The sequence below is a fragment of the Stigmatopora argus genome, chromosome 20 (assembly GCF_051989625.1).
Source record: "Stigmatopora argus isolate UIUO_Sarg chromosome 20, RoL_Sarg_1.0, whole genome shotgun sequence".
Classification (NCBI taxonomy): Eukaryota; Metazoa; Chordata; class Actinopteri; order Syngnathiformes; family Syngnathidae; genus Stigmatopora; species Stigmatopora argus.
The window spans coordinates 2,632,720-2,658,817 of record NC_135406.1 but is presented as its reverse complement, the minus strand read 5'-3'; the positions used below and the strand labels follow the sequence as shown (position 1 = coordinate 2,658,817).

At 48.1% G+C, this 26,098-nt stretch overlaps 4 protein-coding genes and 1 long non-coding RNA gene across 14 annotated transcripts in view; 4 read left to right on the top strand and 1 right to left on the bottom strand.

Annotated features, from left to right (window-relative positions):
- Positions 1-21,932, bottom strand: part of LOC144065715 (uncharacterized) — a 76,214-nt gene extending 54,282 nt beyond the window's left edge. For 2 of the 4 annotated variants that reach the window (XR_013297270.1, XR_013297273.1), the window contains exons 1-2: positions 18,840-21,932; positions 18,438-18,502 (exon numbers count right to left, since the gene is read on the bottom strand). This is a non-coding gene — a long non-coding RNA (uncharacterized LOC144065715). Of the gene's footprint in view, positions 1-17,370; positions 17,530-17,921; positions 17,990-18,437; positions 18,503-18,644; positions 18,805-18,839 lie in introns of those variants that run through there. The other 2 variants (XR_013297271.1, XR_013297272.1) reach the window with 2 other exon arrangements.
- Positions 1,135-13,780, top strand: LOC144065691 (uncharacterized). Its single transcript, XM_077588675.1, has 4 exons — positions 1,135-1,694; positions 1,775-1,839; positions 1,916-3,795; positions 13,626-13,780. The coding sequence occupies exons 1-4, from the start codon at positions 1,680-1,682 to the stop codon at positions 13,778-13,780; spliced, it is 2,115 nt and encodes a 704-aa protein (XP_077444801.1). The 5' UTR covers positions 1,135-1,679.
- On the top strand, positions 13,266-15,096 carry LOC144065711 (uncharacterized). Its single transcript, XM_077588729.1, has 4 exons — positions 13,266-14,147; positions 14,208-14,272; positions 14,363-14,508; positions 14,736-15,096. Exons 1-4 carry the CDS (start codon positions 14,028-14,030, stop codon positions 14,819-14,821), a joined length of 417 nt encoding a protein of 138 aa, XP_077444855.1. The 5' UTR covers positions 13,266-14,027; the 3' UTR covers positions 14,822-15,096.
- cldnd1a (claudin domain containing 1a) lies at positions 15,975-20,470 on the top strand. Its single transcript, XM_077588728.1, has 4 exons — positions 15,975-16,347; positions 19,122-19,229; positions 19,304-19,441; positions 19,502-20,470. Exons 1-4 carry the CDS (start codon positions 16,056-16,058, stop codon positions 19,720-19,722), a joined length of 759 nt encoding a protein of 252 aa, XP_077444854.1. The 5' UTR covers positions 15,975-16,055; the 3' UTR covers positions 19,723-20,470.
- LOC144065703 (serine/threonine-protein kinase DCLK2-like) lies at positions 20,927-26,002 on the top strand. Of its 7 annotated transcripts, XM_077588713.1 has the most exons (17): positions 20,927-21,183; positions 21,253-21,333; positions 21,517-22,004; positions 22,386-22,759; positions 22,888-23,014; positions 23,096-23,227; positions 23,291-23,355; positions 23,418-23,493; positions 23,582-23,687; positions 23,753-23,810; positions 23,874-23,993; positions 24,068-24,214; positions 24,285-24,418; positions 24,493-24,570; positions 24,650-24,746; positions 24,860-24,940; positions 25,008-26,002. In XM_077588713.1, exons 3-17 carry the CDS (start codon positions 21,614-21,616, stop codon positions 25,119-25,121), a joined length of 2,100 nt encoding a protein of 699 aa, XP_077444839.1. In that variant the 5' UTR covers positions 20,927-21,183; positions 21,253-21,333; positions 21,517-21,613; the 3' UTR covers positions 25,122-26,002. The 7 variants fall into 7 exon arrangements, with proteins under 7 accessions (XP_077444839.1, XP_077444843.1, XP_077444842.1 ...); XM_077588717.1 differs by having other exon boundaries at positions 21,253-22,004; positions 23,294-23,355; positions 23,421-23,493; XM_077588716.1 differs by having other exon boundaries at positions 21,253-22,004; positions 23,294-23,355.
- The last annotated feature ends 96 nt before the right edge of the window (positions 26,003-26,098 follow it).

The following is a 26,098-nucleotide window of genomic DNA, read 5'->3' as shown; positions in this document are numbered from 1 at the left end:
TCGTCACAACTGCAGAATCTCAAACAACTCTAGAAACATCAGTTGAGTCAGCAGCATCCAGGACAAATAGGGAGACCGCAACTCCTGAAGCAGTGGCAACTTTGGTAGCAACCACTGTCGTCACGACTGCAGAATCTCAAACAACTCTAAAAACATCAGTTGAGTCAGTGGCATCCAGGACAAGTAGGGAGACCGCAACTCCTGAAGCAGTGGCAACTTTGGTAGCAACATCTGACGTCACAACTGCAGAACCTCAAACAACTCTAGAAACATCGGCTGAGTCAGCGGAATCCAGTACAAGTCGGGAGACAGCAACTCCTGAAGCAGTGGTAACTTTGGTAGCAACAGCTGTCGTCACAACTGCAGAATCTCAAACAACTCTAGAAACATCAGTTGAGTCAGCGGCATCCAGGAACAGTAGGGAGACCGCAACTCCTGAAACAGTGGCAACAACACCTGTCGTCACAACTGCAGAATCTCAAACAACTCTAGAAACATCAGCTGAGTCAGCGGCATCCAGGACAAGTAGGGAGACCGCAACTCCTGAAGCAGTGGCAACAACACCTGTCGTCACAACTGCAGAATCTCAAACAAATCTAGAAACATCAGCTGAGTCAGCGGCATCCAGGACAAGTAGGGAGACCGCAACTCCTGAAGCAGTGGCAACTTTGGTAGCAACACCTGTCGTCACAACTGCAGAATCTCAAACAACTCTAGAAACATCAGCTGAGTCAGCAGCATTCAGGACAAGTAGGGAGACCGCAACTCCTGAAGCAGTGGCAACTTTGGTAGCAACCACTGTCGTCACGACTGCAGAATCTCAAACAACTCTAAAAACATCAGTTGAGTCAGTGGCATCCAGGACAAGTAGGGAGACCGCAACTCCTGAAGCAGTGGCAACTTTGGTAGCAACATCTGACGTCACAACTGCAGAACCTCAAACAACTCTAGAAACATCGGCTGAGTCAGCGGAATCCAGGACAAGTCGGGAGACAGCAACTCCTGAAGCAGTGGTAACTTTGGTAGCAACAGCTGTCGTCACACCTGCAGAATCTCAAACAACTCTAGAAACATCAGTTGAGTCAGCGGCATCCAGGAACAGTAGGGAGACCGCAACTCCTGAAACAGTGGCAACAACACCTGTCGTCACAACTGCAGAATCTCAAACAACTCTAGAAACATCAGCTGAGTCAGCGGCATCCAGGACAAGTAGGGAGACCGCAACTCCTGAAGCAGTGGCAACTTTGGTAGCAACACCTGTCGTCACAACTGCAGAATCTCAAACAACTCTAGAAACATCAGCTGAGTCAGCGGCATCCAGGACAAGTAGGGAGACCGCAACTCCTGAAGCAGTGGCAACAACACCTGTCGTCATAACTGCAGAATCTCAAACAACTCTAGAAACATCAGTTGAGTCAGCGGCATCCAGGACAAGTAGGGAGACCGCAACTCCTGAAGCAGTGGCAACTTTGGTAGCAACACCTGTCGTCACAACTGCAGAATCTCAAACAACTCTAGAAACATCAGTTGAGTCAGCGGCATCCAGGACAAGTAGGGAGACCACAACTCCAGATTCCTTTACCAAAACAATCAAACGAGCCACATTCCGGTCCCTTCAAAGTGTTTTTAGTAGTGATTTATTAGACCCCAGCACTACAACATACAAAAACAGAGCTGCCATGATCCAGGAACAAGTAAGTTTGATTGATGTAAAAGATAGTCATAGTATTTAAAACATAAAAGGCTGAATTTTGATGTTTTTCTTCCCCTGCAGCTTTCAGTGATATTCATTGCAAATTTTCCTGTCACCTTCTTGGTCCTGTTCATCATCGAATTCAGGTATGTCGCTGTTGTGGTTGATATGCTAAATAAATCACTTTGTGATCAAATGCTTTTGCTCTTTTTCACCCTGCAGAAGGGGCTCAGTCATCAATGTCATGGATCTTGAGTTCATAGCTTCATCCGCGCCAAACAACATTCAGGTTGCCAGCGTCTTATCCGATGCAGATTCAGAGGTCAGCGGCTTCGATATTGAAAGGTCCTCCATCACTGTCGAGTCAGTAGACTCGCCGACAACACAATCTGCAACTCCCAGTGTGATGACAAACCCAAATCCAACTGAGGCAACTACAACAACTCTAGAAACATCAGCTGAGTCGACAGATTCTGTAGCAACTAGGGAGACCGCAACTCCTACTGCAGTGGCAACTTTGATAGCAACCACTGTCGTCACAACTGCAGAATCTCAAACAACTCTAGAAACATCAGTTGAGTCAGCGGCATCCAGGACAAGTAGGGAGACCGCAACTCCTGAAGCAGTGGCAACTTTGGTAGCAACACCTGTCGTCTCAACTGCAGAATCTCAAAAAACTCTAGAAACATCAGTTGAATCAGCTGCATCCAGGAACAGTAGGGAGACCGTAACTCCTGAAACAGTGGCAACAGCACCTGTCGTCACAACTGCAGAATCTCAAACAACTCTAGAAACATCAGTTGAGTCAGCAGCATCCAGGACAAGTAGGGAGACCGCAACTCCTGAAGCAGTGGCAACTTTGGTAGCAACCACTGTCGTCACGACTGCAGAATCTCAAACAACTCTAGAAACATCAGTTGAGTCAGTGGCATCCAGGACAAGTAGGGAGACCGCAACTCCTGAAGCAGTGGCAACTTTGGTAGCAACATCTGACGTCACAACTGCAGAACCTCAAACAACTCTAGAAACATCAGCTGAGTCAGCGACATCCAGGACAAGTAGGGAGACCGCAACTCCTGAAGCAGTGGCAACTTTGGTAGCAACACCTGTCGCCACAACTGCAGAATCTCAAACAACTGTAGAAACATCAGCTGAGTCAGCGGCATCCAGGACAAGTAGGGAGACCGCAACTCCTGAAGCAGTGGCAACTTTGATAGCAACAGCTGTCGTCACAACTGCTGAATCTCAAACAACTCTAGAAACATCAGATGAGTCAGCGGCATCCAGGACAAGTAGGGAGACCGCAACTCCTGAAGCAGTGGCAACTTTGGTAGCAACACCTGTTGTCTCAACTGCAGAATCTCAAAAAACTCTAGAAACATCAGTTGAATCAGCTGCATCCAGGAACAGTAGGGAGACCGTAACTCCTGAAACAGTGGCAACAACACCTGTCGTCACAACTGCAGAATCTCAAACAACTCTAGAAACATCCGTTGAGTCAGCGGAATCCAGGACAAGTCGGGAGACAGCAACTCCTGAAGCAGTGGTAACTTTGGTAGCAACAGCTGTCGTCACAACTGCAGAATCTCAAACAACTCTAGAAACATCAGCTGAGTCAGCGGCATCCAGGACAAGTAGGGAGACCGCAACTCCTGAAGCAGTGGTAACTTTGGTAGCAACAGCTGTCGTCACAACTAAAGAATCTCAAACAACTCTAGAAACATCAGTTGAGTCAGCGGCATCCAGGACAAGTAGGGAGACCGCAACTCCTGAAGCAGTGGCAACTTTGGTAGCAACACCTGTCATCTCAACTGCAGAATCTCAAACAACTCTAGAAACATCAGCTGAGTCAGCGGCATCCAGGACAAGTAGGGAGACCGCAACTCCTGAAGCAGTGGTAACTTTGGTAGCAACAGCTGTCGTCACAACTGCAGAATCTCAAACAACTCTAGAAACATCAGTTGAGTCAGCGGCATCCAGGACAAGTAGGGAGACCGCAACTCCTGAAGCAGTGGCAACTTTGGTAGCAACACCTGTCATCTCAACTGCAGAATCTCAAACAACTCTAGAAACATCAGCTGAGTCAGCGGCATCCAGGACAAGTAGGGAGACCGCAACTCCTGAAGCAGTGGCAACTTTGGTAGCAACACCTGTTGTCACAACTGCAGAATCTCAAACAACTCTAGAAACATCACCTGAGACAGCGGTATCCAGGACAAGTAGGGAGAACACAACTCCTGAAGCAGTGGCAACTTTGATAGCAACACCTGTCGTCACAACTGCAGAATCTCAAACAACTCTAGAAACATCAGCTGAGTCAGCGGCATCCAGGACAAGTAGGGAGACCGCAACTCCTGAAGCAGTGGCAACTTTGGTAGCAACACCTGTTGTCACAACTGCAGAATCTCAAACAACTCTAGAAACATCACCTGAGACAGCGGTATCCAGGACAAGTAGGGAGAACACAACTCCTGAAGCAGTGGCAACTTTGATAGCAACACCTGTCGTCACAACTGCAGAATCTCAAACAACTCTAGAAACATCAGCTGAGTCAGCGGCATCCAGGACAAGTATGGAGACCGCAACTCCTGAAGCAGTGGCAACTTTGGTAGCAACACCTGTTGTCACAACTGCAGAATCTCAAACAACTCTAGAAACATCACCTGAGACAGCGGTATCCAGGACAAGTAGGGAGACCGCAACACCTGTCGTCACAACTGCAGAATCTCAAACAACTCTAGAAACATCAGCCGAGTCAGCGGCATCCAGGACAAGTAGGGAGACCGCAACTCCTGAAGCAGTGGCAACTTTGGTAGCAACCACTGTCGTCATGACTGCAGAATCTCAAACAGTTCTAGAAACATCAGCTGAGTCAGCGGCATCCAGGACAAGTAGGGAGACCGCAACTCCTGAAGCAGTGGTAACTTTGGTAGCAACAGCTGTCGTCACAACTGCAGAATCTCAAACAACTCTAGAAACATCAGTTGAGTCAGCGGCATCCAGGACAAGTAGGGAGACCGCAACTCCTGAAGCAGTGGCAACTTTGGTAGCAACACCTGTCATCTCAACTGCAGAATCTCAAACAACTCTAGAAACATCAGCTGAGTCAGCGGCATCCAGGACAAGTAGGGAGACCGCAACTCCTGAAGCAGTGGCAACTTTGGTAGCAACACCTGTTGTCACAACTGCAGAATCTCAAACAACTCTAGAAACATCACCTGAGACAGCGGTATCCAGGACAAGTAGGGAGAACACAACTCCTGAAGCAGTGGCAACTTTGATAGCAACACCTGTCGTCACAACTGCAGAATCTCAAACAACTCTAGAAACATCAGCTGAGTCAGCGGCATCCAGGACAAGTAGGGAGACCGCAACTCCTGAAGCAGTGGCAACTTTGGTAGCAACACCTGTTGTCACAACTGCAGAATCTCAAACAACTCTAGAAACATCACCTGAGACAGCGGTATCCAGGACAAGTAGGGAGAACACAACTCCTGAAGCAGTGGCAACTTTGATAGCAACACCTGTCGTCACAACTGCAGAATCTCAAACAACTCTAGAAACATCAGCTGAGTCAGCGGCATCCAGGACAAGTATGGAGACCGCAACTCCTGAAGCAGTGGCAACTTTGGTAGCAACACCTGTTGTCACAACTGCAGAATCTCAAACAACTCTAGAAACATCACCTGAGACAGCGGTATCCAGGACAAGTAGGGAGACCGCAACACCTGTCGTCACAACTGCAGAATCTCAAACAACTCTAGAAACATCAGCCGAGTCAGCGGCATCCAGGACAAGTAGGGAGACCGCAACTCCTGAAGCAGTGGCAACTTTGGTAGCAACCACTGTCGTCATGACTGCAGAATCTCAAACAGTTCTAGAAACATCAGCTGAGTCAGCGGCATCCAGGACAAGTAGGGAGACCGCAACTCCTGAAGCAGTGGTAACTTTGGTAGCAACAGCTGTCGTCACAACTGCAGAATCTCAAACAACTCTAGAAACATCAGTTGAGTCAGCGGCATCCAGGACAAGTAGGGAGACCGCAACTCCTGAAGCAGTGGCAACTTTGGTAGCAACACCTGTCATCTCAACTGCAGAATCTCAAACAACTCTAGAAACATCAGCTGAGTCAGCGGCATCCAGGACAAGTAGGGAGACCGCAACTCCTGAAGCAGTGGCAACTTTGGTAGCAACACCTGTTGTCACAACTGCAGAATCTCAAACAACTCTAGAAACATCACCTGAGACAGCGGTATCCAGGACAAGTAGGGAGAACACAACTCCTGAAGCAGTGGCAACTTTGATAGCAACACCTGTCGTCACAACTGCAGAATCTCAAACAACTCTAGAAACATCAGCTGAGTCAGCGGCATCCAGGACAAGTAGGGAGACCGCAACTCCTGAAGCAGTGGCAACTTTGGTAGCAACACCTGTTGTCACAACTGCAGAATCTCAAACAACTCTAGAAACATCACCTGAGACAGCGGTATCCAGGACAAGTAGGGAGAACACAACTCCTGAAGCAGTGGCAACTTTGATAGCAACACCTGTCGTCACAACTGCAGAATCTCAAACAACTCTAGAAACATCAGCTGAGTCAGCGGCATCCAGGACAAGTATGGAGACCGCAACTCCTGAAGCAGTGGCAACTTTGGTAGCAACACCTGTTGTCACAACTGCAGAATCTCAAACAACTCTAGAAACATCACCTGAGACAGCGGTATCCAGGACAAGTCGGGAGACCGCAACACCTGTCGACACAACTGCAGAATCTCAAACAACTCTAGAAACATCAGCTGAGTCAGCGGCATCCAGGACAAGTAGGGAGACCGCAACTCCTGAAGCAGTGGCAACTTTGGTAGCAACCACTGTCGTCACGACTGCAGAATCTCAAACAGTTCTAGAAACATCAGCTGAGTCAGCGGCATCCAGGACAAGTACGGAGACCGCAACTCCTGAAGCAGTGGCAACTTTGGTAGCAACACCTGTCGCCACAACTGCAGAATCTCAAACAACTGTAGAAACATCAGCTGAGTCAGCGGCATCCAGGACAAGTAGGGAGACCGCAACTCCTGAAGCAGTGGCAACTTTGATAGCAACAGCTGTCGTCACAACTGCAGAATCTCAAACAACTCTAGAAACATCAGATGAGCCAGCGGCATCCAGGACAAGTAGGGAGACCGCAACTCCTGAAGCAGTGATAACTTTCATAGCAACCACTGTCGTCACGACTGCAGAATCTCAAACAACTCTAGAAACATCAGCTGAGTCAGCGGCATCCAGGACAAGTAGGGAGACCGCAACTCCTGAAGCAGTGGCAACTTTGGTAGCAACACCTGTTGTCACAACTGCAGAATCTCAAACAACTCTAGAAACATCACCTGAGACAGCGGTATCCAGGACAAGTAGGGAGAACACAACTCCTGAAGCAGTGGCAACTTTGATAGCAACACCTGTCGTCACAACTGCAGAATCTCAAACAACTCTAGAAACATCAGCTGAGTCAGCGGCATCCAGGACAAGTAGGGAGACCGCAACTCCTGAAGCAGTGGCAACTTTGGTAGCAACACCTGTTGTCACAACTGCAGAATCTCAAACAACTCTAGAAACATCAGCTGAGTCAGCGGCATCCAGGACAAGTAGGGAGACCGCAACTCCTGAAGCAGTGGCAACTTTGGTAGCAACACCTGTTGTCACAACTGCAGAATCTCAAACAACTCTAGAAACATCACCTGAGACAGCGGTATCCAGGACAAGTAGGGAGAACACAACTCCTGAAGCAGTGGCAACTTTGATAGCAACACCTGTCGTCACAACTGCAGAATCTCAAACAACTCTAGAAACATCAGCTGAGTCAGCGGCATCCAGGACAAGTAGGGAGACCGCAACTCCTGAAGCAGTGGCAACTTTGGTAGCAACACCTGTTGTCACAACTGCAGAATCTCAAACAACTCTAGAAACATCACCTGAGACAGCGGTATCCAGGACAAGTAGGGAGAACACAACTCCTGAAGCAGTGGCAACTTTGATAGCAACACCTGTCGTCACAACTGCAGAATCTCAAACAACTCTAGAAACATCAGCTGAGTCAGCGGCATCCAGGACAAGTATGGAGACCGCAACTCCTGAAGCAGTGGCAACTTTGGTAGCAACACCTGTTGTCACAACTGCAGAATCTCAAACAACTCTAGAAACATCACCTGAGACAGCGGTATCCAGGACAAGTAGGGAGACCGCAACACCTGTCGTCACAACTGCAGAATCTCAAACAACTCTAGAAACATCACCTGAGACAGCGGTATCCAGGACAAGTAGGGAGAACACAACTCCTGAAGCAGTGGCAACTTTGGTAGCAACACCTGTTGTCACAACTGCAGAATCTCAAACAACTCTAGAAACATCAGCTGAGTCAGCGGCATCCAGGACAAGTAGGGAGACCGCAACTCCTGAAGCAGTGGCAACTTTGGTAGCAACCACTGTCGTCACGACTGCAGAATCTCAAACAGTTCTAGAAACATCAGCTGAGTCAGCGGCATCCAGGACAAGTAGGGAGACCGCAACTCCTGAAGCAGTGGCAACTTTGGTAGCAACACCTGTCGCCACAACTGCAGAATCTCAAACAACTGTAGAAACATCAGCTGAGTCAGCGGCATCCAGGACAAGTAGGGAGACCGCAACTCCTGAAGCAGTGGCAACTTTGATAGCAACAGCTGTCGTCACAACTGCAGAATCTCAAACAACTCTAGAAACATCAGATGAGCCAGCGGCATCCAGGACAAGTAGGGAGACCGCAACTCCTGAAGCAGTGATAACTTTCATAGCAACCACTGTCGTCACGACTGCAGAATCTCAAACAACTCTAGAAACATCAGCTGAGTCAGCGGCATCCAGGACAAGTAGGGAGACCGCAACTCCTGAAGCAGTGGCAACTTTGGTAGCAACACCTGTTGTCACAACTGCAGAATCTCAAACAACTCTAGAAACATCACCTGAGACAGCGGTATCCAGGACAAGTAGGGAGAACACAACTCCTGAAGCAGTGGCAACTTTGATAGCAACACCTGTCGTCACAACTGCAGAATCTCAAACAACTCTAGAAACATCAGCTGAGTCAGCGGCATCCAGGACAAGTAGGGAGACCGCAACTCCTGAAGCAGTGGCAACTTTGGTAGCAACACCTGTTGTCACAACTGCAGAATCTCAAACAACTCTAGAAACATCAGCTGAGTCAGCGGCATCCAGGACAAGTAGGGAGACCGCAACTCCTGAAGCAGTGGCAACTTTGGTAGCAACACCTGTTGTCACAACTGCAGAATCTCAAACAACTCTAGAAACATCACCTGAGACAGCGGTATCCAGGACAAGTAGGGAGAACACAACTCCTGAAGCAGTGGCAACTTTGATAGCAACACCTGTCGTCACAACTGCAGAATCTCAAACAACTCTAGAAACATCAGCTGAGTCAGCGGCATCCAGGACAAGTAGGGAGACCGCAACTCCTGAAGCAGTGGCAACTTTGGTAGCAACACCTGTTGTCTCAACTGCAGAATCTCAAAAAACTCTAGAAACATCAGTTGAATCAGCTGCATCCAGGAACAGTAGGGAGACCGTAACTCCTGAAACAGTGGCAACAACACCTGTCGTCACAACTGCAGAATCTCAAACAACTCTAGAAACATCAGTTGAGTCAGCGGAATCCAGGACAAGTCGGGAGACAGCAACTCCTGAAGCAGTGGTAACTTTGGTAGCAACAGCTGTCGTCACAACTGCAGAATCTCAAACAACTCTAGAAACATCAGCTGAGTCAGCGGCATCCAGGACAAGTAGGGAGACCGCAACTCCTGAAGCAGTGGTAACTTTGGTAGCAACAGCTGTCGTCACAACTAAAGAATCTCAAACAACTCTAGAAACATCAGTTGAGTCAGCGGCATCCAGGACAAGTAGGGAGACCGCAACTCCTGAAGCAGTGGCAACTTTGGTAGCAACACCTGTCATCTCAACTGCAGAATCTCAAACAACTCTAGAAACATCAGCTGAGTCAGCGGCATCCAGGACAAGTAGGGAGACCGCAACTCCTGAAGCAGTGGTAACTTTGGTAGCAACAGCTGTCGTCACAACTGCAGAATCTCAAACAACTCTAGAAACATCAGTTGAGTCAGCGGCATCCAGGACAAGTAGGGAGACCGCAACTCCTGAAGCAGTGGCAACTTTGGTAGCAACACCTGTCATCTCAACTGCAGAATCTCAAACAACTCTAGAAACATCAGCTGAGTCAGCGGCATCCAGGACAAGTAGGGAGACCGCAACTCCTGAAGCAGTGGCAACTTTGGTAGCAACACCTGTTGTCACAACTGCAGAATCTCAAACAACTCTAGAAACATCACCTGAGACAGCGGTATCCAGGACAAGTAGGGAGAACACAACTCCTGAAGCAGTGGCAACTTTGATAGCAACACCTGTCGTCACAACTGCAGAATCTCAAACAACTCTAGAAACATCAGCTGAGTCAGCGGCATCCAGGACAAGTATGGAGACCGCAACTCCTGAAGCAGTGGCAACTTTGGTAGCAACACCTGTTGTCACAACTGCAGAATCTCAAACAACTCTAGAAACATCACCTGAGACAGCGGTATCCAGGACAAGTAGGGAGACCGCAACACCTGTCGTCACAACTGCAGAATCTCAAACAACTCTAGAAACATCAGCCGAGTCAGCGGCATCCAGGACAAGTAGGGAGACCGCAACTCCTGAAGCAGTGGCAACTTTGGTAGCAACCACTGTCGTCATGACTGCAGAATCTCAAACAGTTCTAGAAACATCAGCTGAGTCAGCGGCATCCAGGACAAGTAGGGAGACCGCAACTCCTGAAGCAGTGGTAACTTTGGTAGCAACAGCTGTCGTCACAACTGCAGAATCTCAAACAACTCTAGAAACATCAGTTGAGTCAGCGGCATCCAGGACAAGTAGGGAGACCGCAACTCCTGAAGCAGTGGCAACTTTGGTAGCAACACCTGTCATCTCAACTGCAGAATCTCAAACAACTCTAGAAACATCAGCTGAGTCAGCGGCATCCAGGACAAGTAGGGAGACCGCAACTCCTGAAGCAGTGGCAACTTTGGTAGCAACACCTGTTGTCACAACTGCAGAATCTCAAACAACTCTAGAAACATCACCTGAGACAGCGGTATCCAGGACAAGTAGGGAGAACACAACTCCTGAAGCAGTGGCAACTTTGATAGCAACACCTGTCATCACAACTGCAGAATCTCAAACAACTCTAGAAACATCAGCTGAGTCAGCGGCATCCAGGACAAGTAGGGAGACCGCAACTCCTGAAGCAGTGGCAACTTTGGTAGCAACACCTGTTGTCACAACTGCAGAATCTCAAACAACTCTAGAAACATCACCTGAGACAGCGGTATCCAGGACAAGTAGGGAGAACACAACTCCTGAAGCAGTGGCAACTTTGATAGCAACACCTGTCGTCACAACTGCAGAATCTCAAACAACTCTAGAAACATCAGCTGAGTCAGCGGCATCCAGGACAAGTATGGAGACCGCAACTCCTGAAGTAGTGGCAACTTTGGTAGCAACACCTGTTGTCACAACTGCAGAATCTCAAACAACTCTAGAAACATCACCTGAGACAGCGGTATCCAGGACAAGTAGGGAGACCGCAACACCTGTCGTCACAACTGCAGAATCTCAAACAACTCTAGAAACATCAGCTGAGTCAGCGGCATCCAGGACAAGTAGGGAGACCGCAACTCCTGAAGCAGTGGCAACTTTGGTAGCAACCACTGTCGTCACGACTGCAGAATCTCAAACAGTTCTAGAAACATCAGCTGAGTCAGCGGCATCCAGGACAAGTAGGGAGACCGCAACTCCTGAAGCAGTGGCAACTTTGGTAGCAACACCTGTCGCCACAACTGCAGAATCTCAAACAACTGTAGAAACATCAGCTGAGTCAGCGGCATCCAGGACAAGTAGGGAGACCGCAACTCCTGAAGCAGTGGCAACTTTGATAGCAACAGCTGTCGTCACAACTGCAGAATCTCAAACAACTCTAGAAACATCAGATGAGCCAGCGGCATCCAGGACAAGTAGGGAGACCGCAACTCCTGAAGCAGTGATAACTTTCATAGCAACCACTGTCGTCACGACTGCAGAATCTCAAACAACTCTAGAAACATCAGCTGAGTCAGCGGCATCCAGGACAAGTAGGGAGACCGCAACTCCTGAAGCAGTGGCAACTTTGGTAGCAACACCTGTTGTCACAACTGCAGAATCTCAAACAACTCTAGAAACATCACCTGAGACAGCGGTATCCAGGACAAGTAGGGAGAACACAACTCCTGAAGCAGTGGCAACTTTGATAGCAACACCTGTCGTCACAACTGCAGAATCTCAAACAACTCTAGAAACATCAGCTGAGTCAGCGGCATCCAGGACAAGTAGGGAGACCGCAACTCCTGAAGCAGTGGCAACTTTGGTAGCAACACCTGTTGTCACAACTGCAGAATCTCAAACAACTCTAGAAACATCAGCTGAGTCAGCGGCATCCAGGACAAGTAGGGAGACCGCAACTCCTGAAGCAGTGGCAACTTTGGTAGCAACACCTGTTGTCACAACTGCAGAATCTCAAACAACTCTAGAAACATCACCTGAGACAGCGGTATCCAGGACAAGTAGGGAGAACACAACTCCTGAAGCAGTGGCAACTTTGATAGCAACACCTGTCGTCACAACTGCAGAATCTCAAACAACTCTAGAAACATCAGCTGAGTCAGCGGCATCCAGGACAAGTAGGGAGACCGCAACTCCTGAAGCAGTGGCAACTTTGGTAGCAACACCTGTCGCCACAACTGCAGAATCTCAAACAACTGTAGAAACATCAGCTGAGTCAGCGGCATCCAGGACAAGTAGGGAGACCGCAACTCCTGAAGCAGTGGCAACTTTGATAGCAACAGCTGTCGTCACAACTGCAGAATCTCAAACAACTCTAGAAACATCAGATGAGCCAGCGGCATCCAGGACAAGTAGGGAGACCGCAACTCCTAAAGCAGTGATAACTTTCATAGCAACCACTGTCGTCACGACTGCAGAATCTCAAACAACTCTAGAAACATCAGCTGAGTCAGCGGCATCCAGGACAAGTAGGGAGACCGCAACTCCTGAAGCAGTGGCAACTTTGGTAGCAACACCTGTTGTCACAACTGCAGAATCTCAAACAACTCTAGAAACATCACCTGAGACAGCGGTATCCAGGACAAGTAGGGAGAACACAACTCCTGAAGCAGTGGCAACTTTGATAGCAACACCTGTCGTCACAACTGCAGAATCTCAAACAACTCTAGAAACATCAGCTGAGTCAGCGGCATCCAGGACAAGTAGGGAGACCGCAACTCCTGAAGCAGTGGCAACTTTGGTAGCAACACCTGTTGTCACAACTGCAGAATCTCAAACAACTCTAGAAACATCACCTGAGACAGCGGTATCCAGGACAAGTAGGGAGAACACAACTCCTGAAGCAGTGGCAACTTTGATAGCAACACCTGTCGTCACAACTGCAGAATCTCAAACAACTCTAGAAACATCAGCTGAGTCAGCGGCATCCAGGACAAGTAGGGAGACCGCAACTCCTGAAGCAGTGGCAACAACACCTGTCGTCATAACTGCAGAATCTCAAACAACTCTAGAAACATCAGCTGAGTCAGCGTTATCCAGGACAAGTAGGGAGACCGCAACTCCTGAAGCAGTGGCAACTTTGGTAGCAACACCTGTTGTCACAACTGCAGAATCTCAAACAACTCTAGAAACATCACCTGAGACAGCGGTATCCAGGACAAGTAGGGAGAACACAACTCCTGAAGCAGTGGCAACTTTGGTAGCAACACCCGTCGTCACAACTGCAGAATCTCAAACAACTCAGACACGTTTAGAAACATCGGCTGTGTCAAGAGCAACCAAGGCAACAACTGTCGCAGCAGCATCTGGTTTAACAACTCCAAGAGCAAAAACTGCAGAATCCCAAACACCTCAGATAACTCTAGCAGCAGCAGCGTCAACAGCCTCTGCAACAACTAGGGAAACGGCAACAATTCCTACAGCGGCAACAACTACTAGAAATCAGGCGCTACCTGCCACGACAAACACATCATCGACAACGACACCTGCTGTAGCCATTGCGACAGCTTCTACACAATTGCCAACTTCCAATAGAGGAAACACTACAAAAAAGTCTGTGACAAATGCCAGGACTGCAAATTCCACGAAAAATGCAGTGACGGGAATTGTGGCAACAACTGCGCCGGGAGCAACACAAGGTCCGACGATGCAGACGATCATCACCAGACGGGTTTCTTTCCGATCCCTTCAAAGCACCTTTAGCAACCAGCTCTTCAATCAGTCGTCTTCTGCCTTCCTGTTCCGATCGACCCTGATCAGAAGTCAGGTAGGAATTCATGAAAAACCTTGTCAAATATCTCCATCACCTGAATTTGTTCTTTTGCAGCTTCAACCTTTATTCCAAATGGAGTTCCCTTCGATCTTCAGGGTCCTGGTCGTCATTGGCTTCAGGTAAAAAAAAAAAAAAACAGGTGACTTTCCCCAAAATCGAACACTATTAACAAACTACTTTGGCATATATTTACTCCTTTTGACGGGCAGACCCGGATCAGTCATCAACGACATGGACCTGAGCTTTGTCAACGTGGCGCCCAACCACACGGCCATCACCGCCGTCTTGATCGAGGCCGTCCCCTTGGTCAGCGGCTTCGACATTGAGCAAAGCTCCATCACCGTCGAAGGAATCGGTAAAAAATAATCTGAACCTTATTGCTATACAGATAAACAAGAGCTCCTCTCTCCTTTAAAAACAAACCCTGATGTAGTAACTTGGACATTTCTAAATCTCAAAGATATCAGAAACCTTCAAACGCAACACAAGCCATCATCCGATGGCTGCCAGACCCTAGCGATCCAAATATATTGGGCATGTATCACCGTTAACGGCACTAAATGAAATCAAACTCTTTTCCAGTTTCGAGGGGAGTGACATACAACACAGGCCTGCTCTGCACTTTCTCTATGGTGGCTTTTTCGTGGATGCTCTCAAGTCAGCACTGAGACGACTTCAGTCTTCACGTCAGGACTTACCTTACATCCGTTCATAAATGTTTGAAATTAACGACTGAATGACTTTTTGGAGACTCCGTCCTGAGCTACAACAGTATCAGAGGTCCCTCACTCAATTATTTATCGGCGCCCTCTCCTTGCAAAAATGTATCAACGCAATTACCATGAATTCCAGCAGGGTTTTATGCACATTTTAAAGGTATTTATGATCTCATTCAAATCTCCTTTGAATATTTTCAATTGTAAATAATAAATTGTGGTACTTACCTTACCGCGTTTGAGACTCAATTTTAAAAATGTATTTTTATTTGCATTGTTGATGATTATGTGGCACTTACCTTACCGAGTTTGAGACTCAATTTTAAAATTGTATTTTTATTTGCTTTGTTGATGATTATGTGGGACCTGAAAAGTGCACTTGTTGACACTTGATGACATTTGGTGCAATTCCAAGAGACAATAATGGAGAGCACTTGTTATTCTGGATGCCAGTGGATCAGGTTTGTTCACAAAAACACGAGGTGGGGCCCCTTTGTCGCACGCAATCTGTGACATCTTGTTTTCTTTTCTTGCTTTGTGCCACTGATTAATGGAATAAGGAAAGGCATTCAAAGGGTACTTTTGCCACATGAGATCAATACATGCGGCTGGGCTCGCTTGACGTCATACACATTTTTGACTTGGGCAAAGATGTCCAAGCCATGTGAGCTTGGAGGGTTGGAGGAGGTCGAACAAGTGGACTTCTTGTTTAAAGACATAGCGACCAAAAAAAGGGGTGGGGGAAATAAACATGTTTTACGCTTTTAAATACTTTTTTTCCTATTTTATTTACCTTGTCATAAAAAATGGATTTTTAGAACATGAGTTTGGGCGATAATTAAATCAAAACAAAACAATGGGGCGGGCCAGATGGGGTTCCCGGGCCACGTGTTTCCAACCGGTGAAATATAGCTGGATAGAATCGCACAATGCAGTCCACTGTGCAGCCAGCAGCATATCAATGCATCTTTTAAAAGTGATTTATTGTATGCTTTTGGCGGTCGCACATTCCCACTGGATGCTTTGTTTGATTGGACGTGATCGCGGCCCGGATTAGTGCGCAAGCTGAGCGCCATCTGTGGAAGTGGGCCACGGGGCGGGGACAGACGGCGGGGACAGACGGGGGCGGCGGCAGCTACGGCAACGGAAGCAGCGGCATCCCGGCCGGGCTCGGACTCCACCGACGATGGTGGACAACCGCTACGCCACGGCGCTGGTGATCGCCTGCGTGCTCAGTCTACTGGCCACCGCCTACCTGTGCGTGGGGGTGGGCACGCAGCACTGGTACCAGTACAGCAGCCCGCCGGTGCGCGGCGAGGCCAACGCGACGGAGCTGCGCGGCCTATACGATGAGTTCGTGGAGGGCGAATTCGACGAGAAGACCTACAGCGATACGCTGTTCAGGCTCAACGGCACGCTGGGCCTGTGGTGGCGCTGCGTGCTCGTGCCCGAGGCGCCGCAATGGGCCAAGGAGACAGGTAGGATCGTCCGCGACGATACGATACGTCACGTCACGGGACGCCCGGGCGACCCCTTGAGGACCCAAGGAGAACGACCTGAGCGTCCCCTCCTTTTCAATGGGCAGCGAATACCCCCAACGGGTTTCATAGCCATTGACTAACATAGACCTGCAGTCCGTTTAGACATAGGTCGCCGTCAGTGGAAGTAAGACAATATGAAATAATAATAAGGGGGGGTTTCGATGTGCTTTCCAGTGTTCTGATTGGTAAAATAGAGTAACTGATGTCAAAACAACTGGCGTGAATTGACATTTTCAAAATAAAATTAAGGTTGTTTGAACAATAGAACGGTTACTGAACCGTCTCCTTAGTTTAAATGTTTTAACTGGAAATATTATGTGATAAATGCCGCTCTGGTAACTGCAATTATTTGACTGTTAGTACACTCTTGTGGACAAACCACAAAAGGTCCCACACACAATTGACTCAAAATTCAGCATAATTGAAATGCAATTTATAACAGAGCAAAGAGGTAGTGTTACTAAAGTGCATGAAGTATATGTGAAAGTATTTCGGTATAACAAACACATCTAGATGCATACACAACACATTGTAGGTTACTTATACTCCTATCACTAATTTCGTTGTGTTTTACAACTTTGTTTTGTTATGCAATACATCAATAAACTCCACACAGAAAAAAAAAAAACGAATGACATTTGAACTCTTAGTTAAATATAAGTGTGCTTCAAATAGCCTTTTGTCCCACTCAAAATTAAGTAAAATTTACTTTTTGGTCAGTGTCAACTTTTCAGAGTCAATTATACTCAATTCAAACTATTAATGGAATATGTTAAAGTATTTAGATTAACTGATTACACTTTATAGAGTGCTCTTAACTCTAAATTTAGTTTATAAATAATTTTAATGTGTAATCATTCATTTTTACTTTAGTGTTACTTACTTTCCTTTCCATTAAATCTTTAAAGCAAAGCTACAATACCAAATAACTGATCAAATAAGAAATGCATAGACAGAAGGTGACAGTAACTGTCTTTATTAATATGGTGAATATTAATACAGCTCATGGGGGGGTTCTTTGAGCAAGACGGTATTTTTCTGGGGCTCTTGCACCCTTCCACTGATGGTGGTAACAGATTTAGCAGCAGCAAAAATAGCAGACGGGGTCACTGTCCAATCCTATAAACCAACAGACATGAGAATAACATTATGCATTGAATAGGCACAATTAGGTATTTTAAAAAAACAGTCAATGGAAACATTGCCTTAAAGGTTAATATTACTGAAATTCTCTAGCATGGAAACGGATGACGGCTTAGTTGCTGGCAAGAATAATTATTTCTTGCAGAAATGTATTCCCCAATTACAGATTAAAGTACACATAAGTGACAATTAATTCTTAAAGTGACGATATCACTATGTAAGGCCCATTCAGAAGAAACAAGACGTTAAATTCAGTGAAAAAAGTAACTAAACTTTAACATTTCTTGGGCCTCACCGATGAAAACATGGTTAGCAACAAAAGTGCAACTAAAGTAAACTAATTGGAAGATGAAAAATAATAATCTTACCAGGAGGAAAATCATTCCTTGTGCAGCAGCCTCCAAAATGGTGTAGAAAATGGCATAAATCGACGAAACTGTGAAGAGCTGAATTTTCACTTCATCACCACTACTCTATCACAACTTTTAGACCAGGTTCACACTCCATTAAATTGTAATTATACTCTATTATAGGTTAAAATAGGTTGACTCTGAAATATTGACACTCCATTTTGTTATAATGGCCATATGTAGTGGGGAAAAAAGTGGCACAATTTTGGTCACAAAACAAATCTGCACGCAGGTTTATTATGAACCAACGGAACATGAGACATGAATTGAATAAAAACCAAATTAATGGCATGACGCAGTTGAAGAAATTGCAGTTACGTTGAGTGACGTCATATGTCTAGCATTCTAACAATTCAGCAAACAATGTGAAATTGACACTATAGTAACACACAGTAATACTCGAAGTCAAATTTGTTCTAAACAAAAGCACACTTTAACACACATTAATAATAATAAATTGTTTGAATGACTTACCACAATGATGCTGTTGGCCGAAATGTGCGGTCCTTCAATGCCATTCTGTTCATTTCTTCTGGACGCTGAAAATAATGTAAATAGTCAATTTGATAGCCACTAACGAGGACAATTTACTCTACGTATCATTTCGAGGACAATAACTTTGAGTATCATTTCGAGGACAATAACTTTGAGTATCATTTTTAAGAAAGTGGAAAACATTACCTTGCCTCATGTGTTCCATATATAGAGAGCAAAAGTTAGCTAAAAGCCAGTCACTGAAATTGAACGTATAAAGTGAATTCGCTCGCGCTAATGAGGACAATAACATTACGTATTATTTTGAGGACAATAACATTACGTATTATTTTGAGAACAATAACTTTGCGTATTATTTTTGAAGAAAGTGGAAAACATTACCGTTTGTCGTGTGTCGCATTTTTAGCTAGTGGAAATTAGCTAAAAAGCCGGTCCATTGTTCGGCCTCATCTGCGCACCTGTTAATCTTCCGCCTAATCAAGATTTGACCTCCCGCCAGAAAAACGAGCGCCTCTTAGCGGTCGGCGTTGGAACTGCTCTTTGCCAGCGTTTTCACTATTGGCCCCAAGCGCCCAATATATATTTAAATTGAAGCTAAACTATGATCAAGCGGGACTTTCAGTTTAAAAAAATACACTTTTTAATCCATCTACATTCCTACAGATGGGAAACGGACACTGCGGTGCAGAAGCTTCACCATCCAGCAACAGCTGACGCCAAAGTACAAGGAGCCCGGAAACCACAACAGCGGAGAGGACATGCTCCGCACGTGTATGATCCGCAGCCATCTTGGATTTGATTTAAAACCGGCTTTCCTTAAGTTATCCGTTTGATTTTTTTGCTAGATTTGTGGCGTTTCCAGTTCGTGCTGCCCATGGTCTCTCTGGGTCTGGAGGTCTTGGCGGGCCTGACGGCCTTCTGCGCCTGCCTCTGCCGGAGCCTGGCGCCCACGCTGACCATCGGCGTGCTTCACCTGCTGACGGGTAACTTCCGGTCCTTTCCGAGAGCCCACGGCAAGAGTTGAAAGGTCAATTTTTGGGCAGGTCTGTGCTCGCTAGCCACGGTGTGCTGCTACCTGGCGGGGACGGACCTCCTCCACCGGGCGTCCGTGCTGCCCGACAAAGTGGACGGCTCGCTGGGCTGGTCGCTCTACCTGGCGCTCATGTCGTCGCCCCTCCACATGATGGCCGCCGCGCTGCTGCTGTGGGCGGCGCGCAGTCACGGGCGTAGCTACTACCGCATGGCGGCCTACCGCGTGGCATGACCGCCGCAGAATTCCTCCTAACGGCGCGACTAGAATTTAAAAAAAATGAAACGCTAAATTGACAAACCAAATCTTGAAGAAAAATATATCTACATAGAAAAAATATTAGTGTCATACGGATAGTAGTAAGTCTATCGTTACGAATTATATTTATAGTTCAAGTCAAGGCTCCTGAGGCTTCAGGAATCGATATACTGTTTAAATTTTGGCTTTCTTCTTCAAAGATGGAATATTTTAAAAATTACCGGGCTTATTTTTCTCTTATTTGACAAATCTGTTGCGTTTTGGGTCACATGAAAAAAATAACATTCTCACATTCAAATCGGGACTTTTTTCTCCTTGCTTTGGATCCCCATTAATAATTTGTGTTTGACAATTTTTGCTATTTATTGATGTATTTATTACTTTGAGTGTCTGTCAGTATTAGTGGATGATTTAACGTTTGCTTTTTTTCTGATTCCATGTTTAGTATTGTTTTGTTTTGCATTATTTTTACAAGTCCTCTGCCTCTAGAAAATTCCTACATGATGCTGCAAGCGGATATTTTTTAAAAATAATATCCTTCCTCGTCAAGCGTAATGAATGTACACTAAAGGCCATATTGCCATACAGCTTTTGAAAAGTTGTCGTCAAGTAGATGTCGCAACACTAGATTTTGAGGATTTGCCATTAAATGCCAAAAGTCTTGTGAGTGATGTGAGAGCCCACGTGTCGCTATTTCGAAGTAAAACCCTTTTGTCCAAATGCCGTTTTCGCTCTCGTTCTTCCTCTTCTTCCGACACCGAAAATCTGTAAAGTTGAAATGACAGATGATGACCAAGGGCGTCCAAAATGACATAGAAAATGACATTATGAATTATCTGCTGATTTAGACTCGGAAGATGATAGCAACCCGATTTTCAAAAAATCCCATCAAAAACCCCGGCAGTACCTCGAGAGGGAAGTCATCAGATCTAAACCGGATTGAGCATGCATTTTATCTCCTGAAGACTGGAACAGTCTGGTTTGGTCCATAGTTTGCAGGATTGATGCACTTCTTGCAGGTAAGGGTATACGCTATCTGACTGAGCATTTTTTAGCCACTCGGGTATTCCGTTTCCTGAACGGTTTGCCCTTTTGGGGGGATTTAATTGACTAAAGAGGCAGAAACGGGACAAGATTAGGGGGGAGGGGTCGGGCGACCTAGACAAAAGACACGGGGAGAGAGAGAGAGTGGCGTGGAGGCGGGGCGGTAGCGGAAGCTGGTCGCGCCGGCGTCTTCTCTCTGCTGCTGCTCTCCGGATCCCGCGGTGCCGCATCCCGCCACGAGCCCGGCGTCCCCGCATCGCCGATCCTGGCCACGGTCCGGTGGTGCTTTCAGCCGGATAATACCGGAACCTGGGTGTCAGAGAGGAGTAGAGAGAAGGGAGGGGGACCTCCAGGAAGGGAGGGGGACCTCCATAGCAACAAACCGGCTCCACGGTAGGTGCCTCCCTCCTCCGTGCTGGCGTTTGGGCGCATTGATGCTTTTGTTCTGATACCCCCGCTCAGGTTGTGCGGAACGGGATGCGGAGCAAATCCGTGACGGGAACGCGCCTGCAACCTTGACCGATGCGCCGGCACGCTACAAAGGTGATGCTCACTGCAGATCACCGGGTCTTGAGAACATCCCATTTGTACTGAGCTAGACGGAGATTGGTGCAGAACGCCGCGCTGACCTCCTCAGCTCCCGATCGGGGCTCCTCGTTTCCTTTCGAGATATTCCCACAGGAATTTTGCCATCTGCCCTTCAAAGACTCCCCTGTGGCTTTCTAGAAGCATCCGAAGGCCGCCTTCCAAATCCCAGATGGGAGTCCAGATCAATCCCAAGTAGCGAGCGGGAGCGACACATCTGGACCGGATCGGCGAGACCATGGAGTTGGAGCACTTTGACGAACGGGAGAAGGTCCGCCGCGGGCGCTCCACTCGGGCCAAACGAGACGAGTCGGGGCCGAGCTCCCGCGGAAGCAGCCTGGTTCCGAGCCCGGCGCACAGCACCAACTGCAGCTATTACCGCACCCGCACTTTGCAGGCGCTCACCGTGGAGAAGCGCGCCAAGAAGGTGCGCTTCTACCGCAACGGCGACCGTTCTTTTAAGGGTCTGCTGTACGCCGTTTCCGGCGACCGCTTCCGCTCCTACGACGCCCTCCTGGTAGAGCTCACCCGTTCGCTGGCGGACAACCTCCACCTGCCGCAAGGGGTGCGCACCATCTACACCATCGATGGCGCCAAGAAGATCAGCAGTTTGGAGGAGCTGCTGGAAGGTAGCCCATCCTATTTGGCCAGCGTGGCAGCTCGTGCTTGGGTAAAAATGGGTGAAAATTTGAGACAAGGCCGCTTTGGGCACGAGTCCAATTCTAATACGCAAGAGTCATTTCTGGAATTAACGCATGAGCCTCGGTCAAATGGTTGCTTTCGCCCAACTCATCAATATTGAAGAGCGTAAAAACAGCTAATGAGCGCTAATGTACGGATACAAGGACAGATGTATCACATTGTAGCAAAGTGCACGTTAAATACTACACTATATTACACGCTAAATGTTCGAGGGTTTCCGTTTGTTTCAGCACATGGTGACATTTTCCCTGAAAGCGCCACCACATCTTTTTCCAAGTCATGAAAGCTCCTCAAATCTCTCTGCTCAGGCGAGTGCTACGTTTGCGCCTCCAACCAGCCTTACCGCAAAGTGGACTACACCAAGATCTCCGTACCCAGCTGGAAGCCCGGTGCCGCGTCCGGGAGCGCCAGCGCCGGCTCCAACAGGCCGTCGTCGGCCGCGCCAGCTGGCGTCGGCGGAGGCGGTGGCCGGGAGCGAGCCGAGGGGCGAGATAGCAAAGACTTCATCAAGCCAAAGCTAGTGACGGTGATCCGAAGCGGCGTGAAACCCCGCAAGGCCGTGCGGATTCTCCTGAACAAGAAGACCGCGCACTCCTTCGCACAAGTGCTGGCGGACATCACCGAGGCCATCAAGCTGGACTCGGGAGCTGTCAAGAAGTTGTACACGTTGGACGGGAAGCAGGTAAGCCAAAATTGTAGAGGGCCTCGTCGTAGAGACGGATCTTTGAAGATACTGTCGGTGCAGCGCGTCACCTGGAGCTATTTTTAAACGTGCCTCCAAATCCAGTCTCTTTGTCTGCGTTTGCGTAGCTTACCTGTCTGCAGGACTTCTTTGGAGATGACGATGTGTTCATGGCATGCGGGCTAGAAAAGTTCCGCTACGCCCAAGACGACTTTGTGCTGACTCACGGCGGAAAGTCGGCGGCCTTCGTGAATGGTCTTGCGGACACACCAAAGGTTTAAGTCCGCTTGAAAAAGAAAAACAATCTTACCCTGTTCCCCCATGTTTTTATATCAGAATGCCGTGTCAAATCTTCCCGCCCTGCCGTCTCTCAGAGGACTTCCGCTCCTAAGAGCCCAAGCGGTTCTGTTTTGGCTCCCTCCAAGGGTTCCGCCAAAGCCGTGACCCAGTCCAGGTCATCGGGAACGGGTAAGAAACCACGTATAGCGGGCACGCTTTTGCGATGTCACGCAACCTCATTCCGTTCTTCAGCAGCGGCCAACGAAGTGTCTGGATCGGCAAAGTCGACCGGGTCTAGTCCCTCCTCCATCCTCAAGGTGGGCTCCTTGTTCCAACTGGAGCGTCTCATCACTTCCTCATTCGCATCTCCGTCCTTTAGCAGGTTTCTCCTCATCACTCCTCGTCCGCGGATGTCAACGGCGCGGGCCGGCCTGCCGAAGAATGCGCTCTAGAAGGTGCGTTGGCACGCCCGCTACACCGTCTGTCCGACGGGGGCGTGTCTGTCTATCCGACGGGGCGTGACCGTCCATCCTCTCTCCCAAGTGAACGGAAACCTGTCGGTGTCGTCCAGCCTCGTTAGCAGCAAGTACAAAATCGGAAAAGTCATCGGAGATGGAAACTTTGCGGTGGTGAAGGAGTGCGTGGAGAGGTGAAGAAAGCCCGGATACGGGTAAAGGGAATTTGGCATGAGAGTAGTTGTGACGTTCTCGGCAGGTCCAGCGGCCGGGAGTTTGCCTTGAAAATCATCGACAAAGCTCGCTGCTGCGGAAAGGTAACGTGGACCTTAGCTCGGGGTTCGCACACCCGGGCCGACGGTCATTCATGGCCACCCTAGGAGCACCTGATTGAGAACGAGGTGGCAGTCCTCCGGCGGGTCCGACACCCCAGCATCATCCAACTCATCGAGGTGGACGAAACGCCGTCGCAGCTCTTCCTGGTCATGGAGCTGGTCAAGGTGCTCTTTTTCCTTCCAGTGCCACGCCCGATCGTAGGGACAAATTTCCGATTTCGCGTCTCCTCCCGCCTCAGGGCGGCGATCTGTTCGACGCCATCACGTCGTCCACCAAGTACAGCGAACACGATGCCAGCGCCATGGTGTACAATCTGGCCGGAGCCATCAAGTACCTGCACCGAATGAACATTGTCCATCGAGACATCAAGCCGGAAAATCTGCTGGTAGGTCACCAGGGGGCGTCCCGCGTAAACACGTCGGCAACGCCCCCTGACGCGCTTGTGGTCCCGGCAGGTGCGCGAGTACCCGGACGGCACCAAGTCGCTCAAACTTGGAGACTTTGGTTTAGCCACGGTGGTGGAGGGACCGCTTTACACCGTGTGTGGCACCCCCACGTACGTGGCCCCGGAGATTATCGCTGAGAGCGGGTGAGAGGACACGGACGGGGACGGGTTTGGCGATTGCACTTGTTAATGGCTTCCGGATCTGTGTTTGTGTCTAGTTATGGTCTGAAGGTAGACATCTGGGCAGCGGGCATCATCACCTACATCCTCCTTTGTGGTTTTCCGCCATTTAGAAGGTGGGTCTGTCAAACACCCGTGCACTAATCTCGAAGGGAGCCTCCACTTTCAATCTAAACGCTGCCTCGTCTTCCTCAGCGAGAACAACGCCCAAGAGGAACTGTTTGACCAGATCCTCCAAGGGAAGCTGGAGTTCCCGTCTCCCGACTGGGATGGCGTCAGCCTTCCCGCTAAGGTGCTCTTTCCATTTTCCTTAAGTCTGATTCAAAGGGCTTTAGAGCGCCCCGTTGTCGACCGTTTGCTGTCTCGATGTCCACGTTGAAACGAGTCCCGCCATCTTCCCGTCAGACGCTGATTAGTCAGATGCTGCAGGTTAACGTGGACGTTCGATACACGGCGGACGAGGTCCTCGCGCACTCCTGGGTCTCGGTGAGCTTTGGCCTCTGTGACCGTTTTTTTGGGCCCAAATAAACAATGCCGCCTTGCTCTCTCGCAGGACGACGCTCCCATTGACTCTGGCATCCAAGACTCCGGCATCCAAGACCCCGGCGCCACGGAGAAGGAATCTCCAGGGCTGGAAACCAAGCAGGTTCCTTCCCCCCTGGTGTAGACTTGAACCGGCGGTCGGCAAAAACATCGCTTCAAGTTTTTCTCGGCTTTGGGAATACCGACAAATTAACACATTCTTGCTTCCGCAAACCCGGTCTATTTTTACCTTCGTAAATGACAATCCACGAACAACAAGTATTTTGAGAAGATGCACCACAAGCCGTGGGTGAAATCTTTGCCCCTCAACCGGGATGTCTTCCGTTCTTTCTGGGGGATAAGGATCCCTCCCGCCTGAGACCCTCCCATTTTGTAGCGGTGACCGAGGTGCCGAGCCGAGCCCCGAAGCACTGTGCCTGTCTGCACTGATCCGTCCATACAGGGTTTTGTCAAAAGAAAAAAAAAGAAAAAGAAAACGCTCACGGAGCTGCGTTTCGGGTGACGAGTCAAAAAAAACCTAGAAAATATGTTGTAGCTGTTAGCCGTCGAGTGTGTGATTCTGTCGCGGATAACGTAGAAAGAGAAAAAAAACGGAATGGTGCTTGACAAAGTTCCGGGATAGCTAAGCCTCCCAAGTATTGCTGTTGTTTCTTTTCTTTGCACCAAACCAAAAGATGCGTGGCAGTGTTGATACTGTTAGCAATGCTAACTTTGTGCTTTAACTTATCTTCATGTATGTGCAAGTCATCATGCCTTATTAACCTTCGATCAAGTGCAGTAGATTAGAACTTTTTCCAAATATTTTGTGTGTGTGACATACGTCTTTTGTAATTGCATTTGTGTAGCCACCTTAACTCTTTCAGCGCCATTGACATTGAGAGACATTTTTTCTGTCCTTCTGAATGAGTTCAAACGGCGTTAAGAATGCAAGCTAGGGTGCATTCAAAGATCTCTCGTTGGATTAAGAAGATGCATTCAACTGTGAAATAAAACCTTTAAAAAACATGACTGTCTGATTTAATGGCAGCGCCATTTTCTTTTCTCACCAGAAAATTCTTGTTTAGGCCCTGTTATATATATTCAAAGTATATTCTGAGCAGC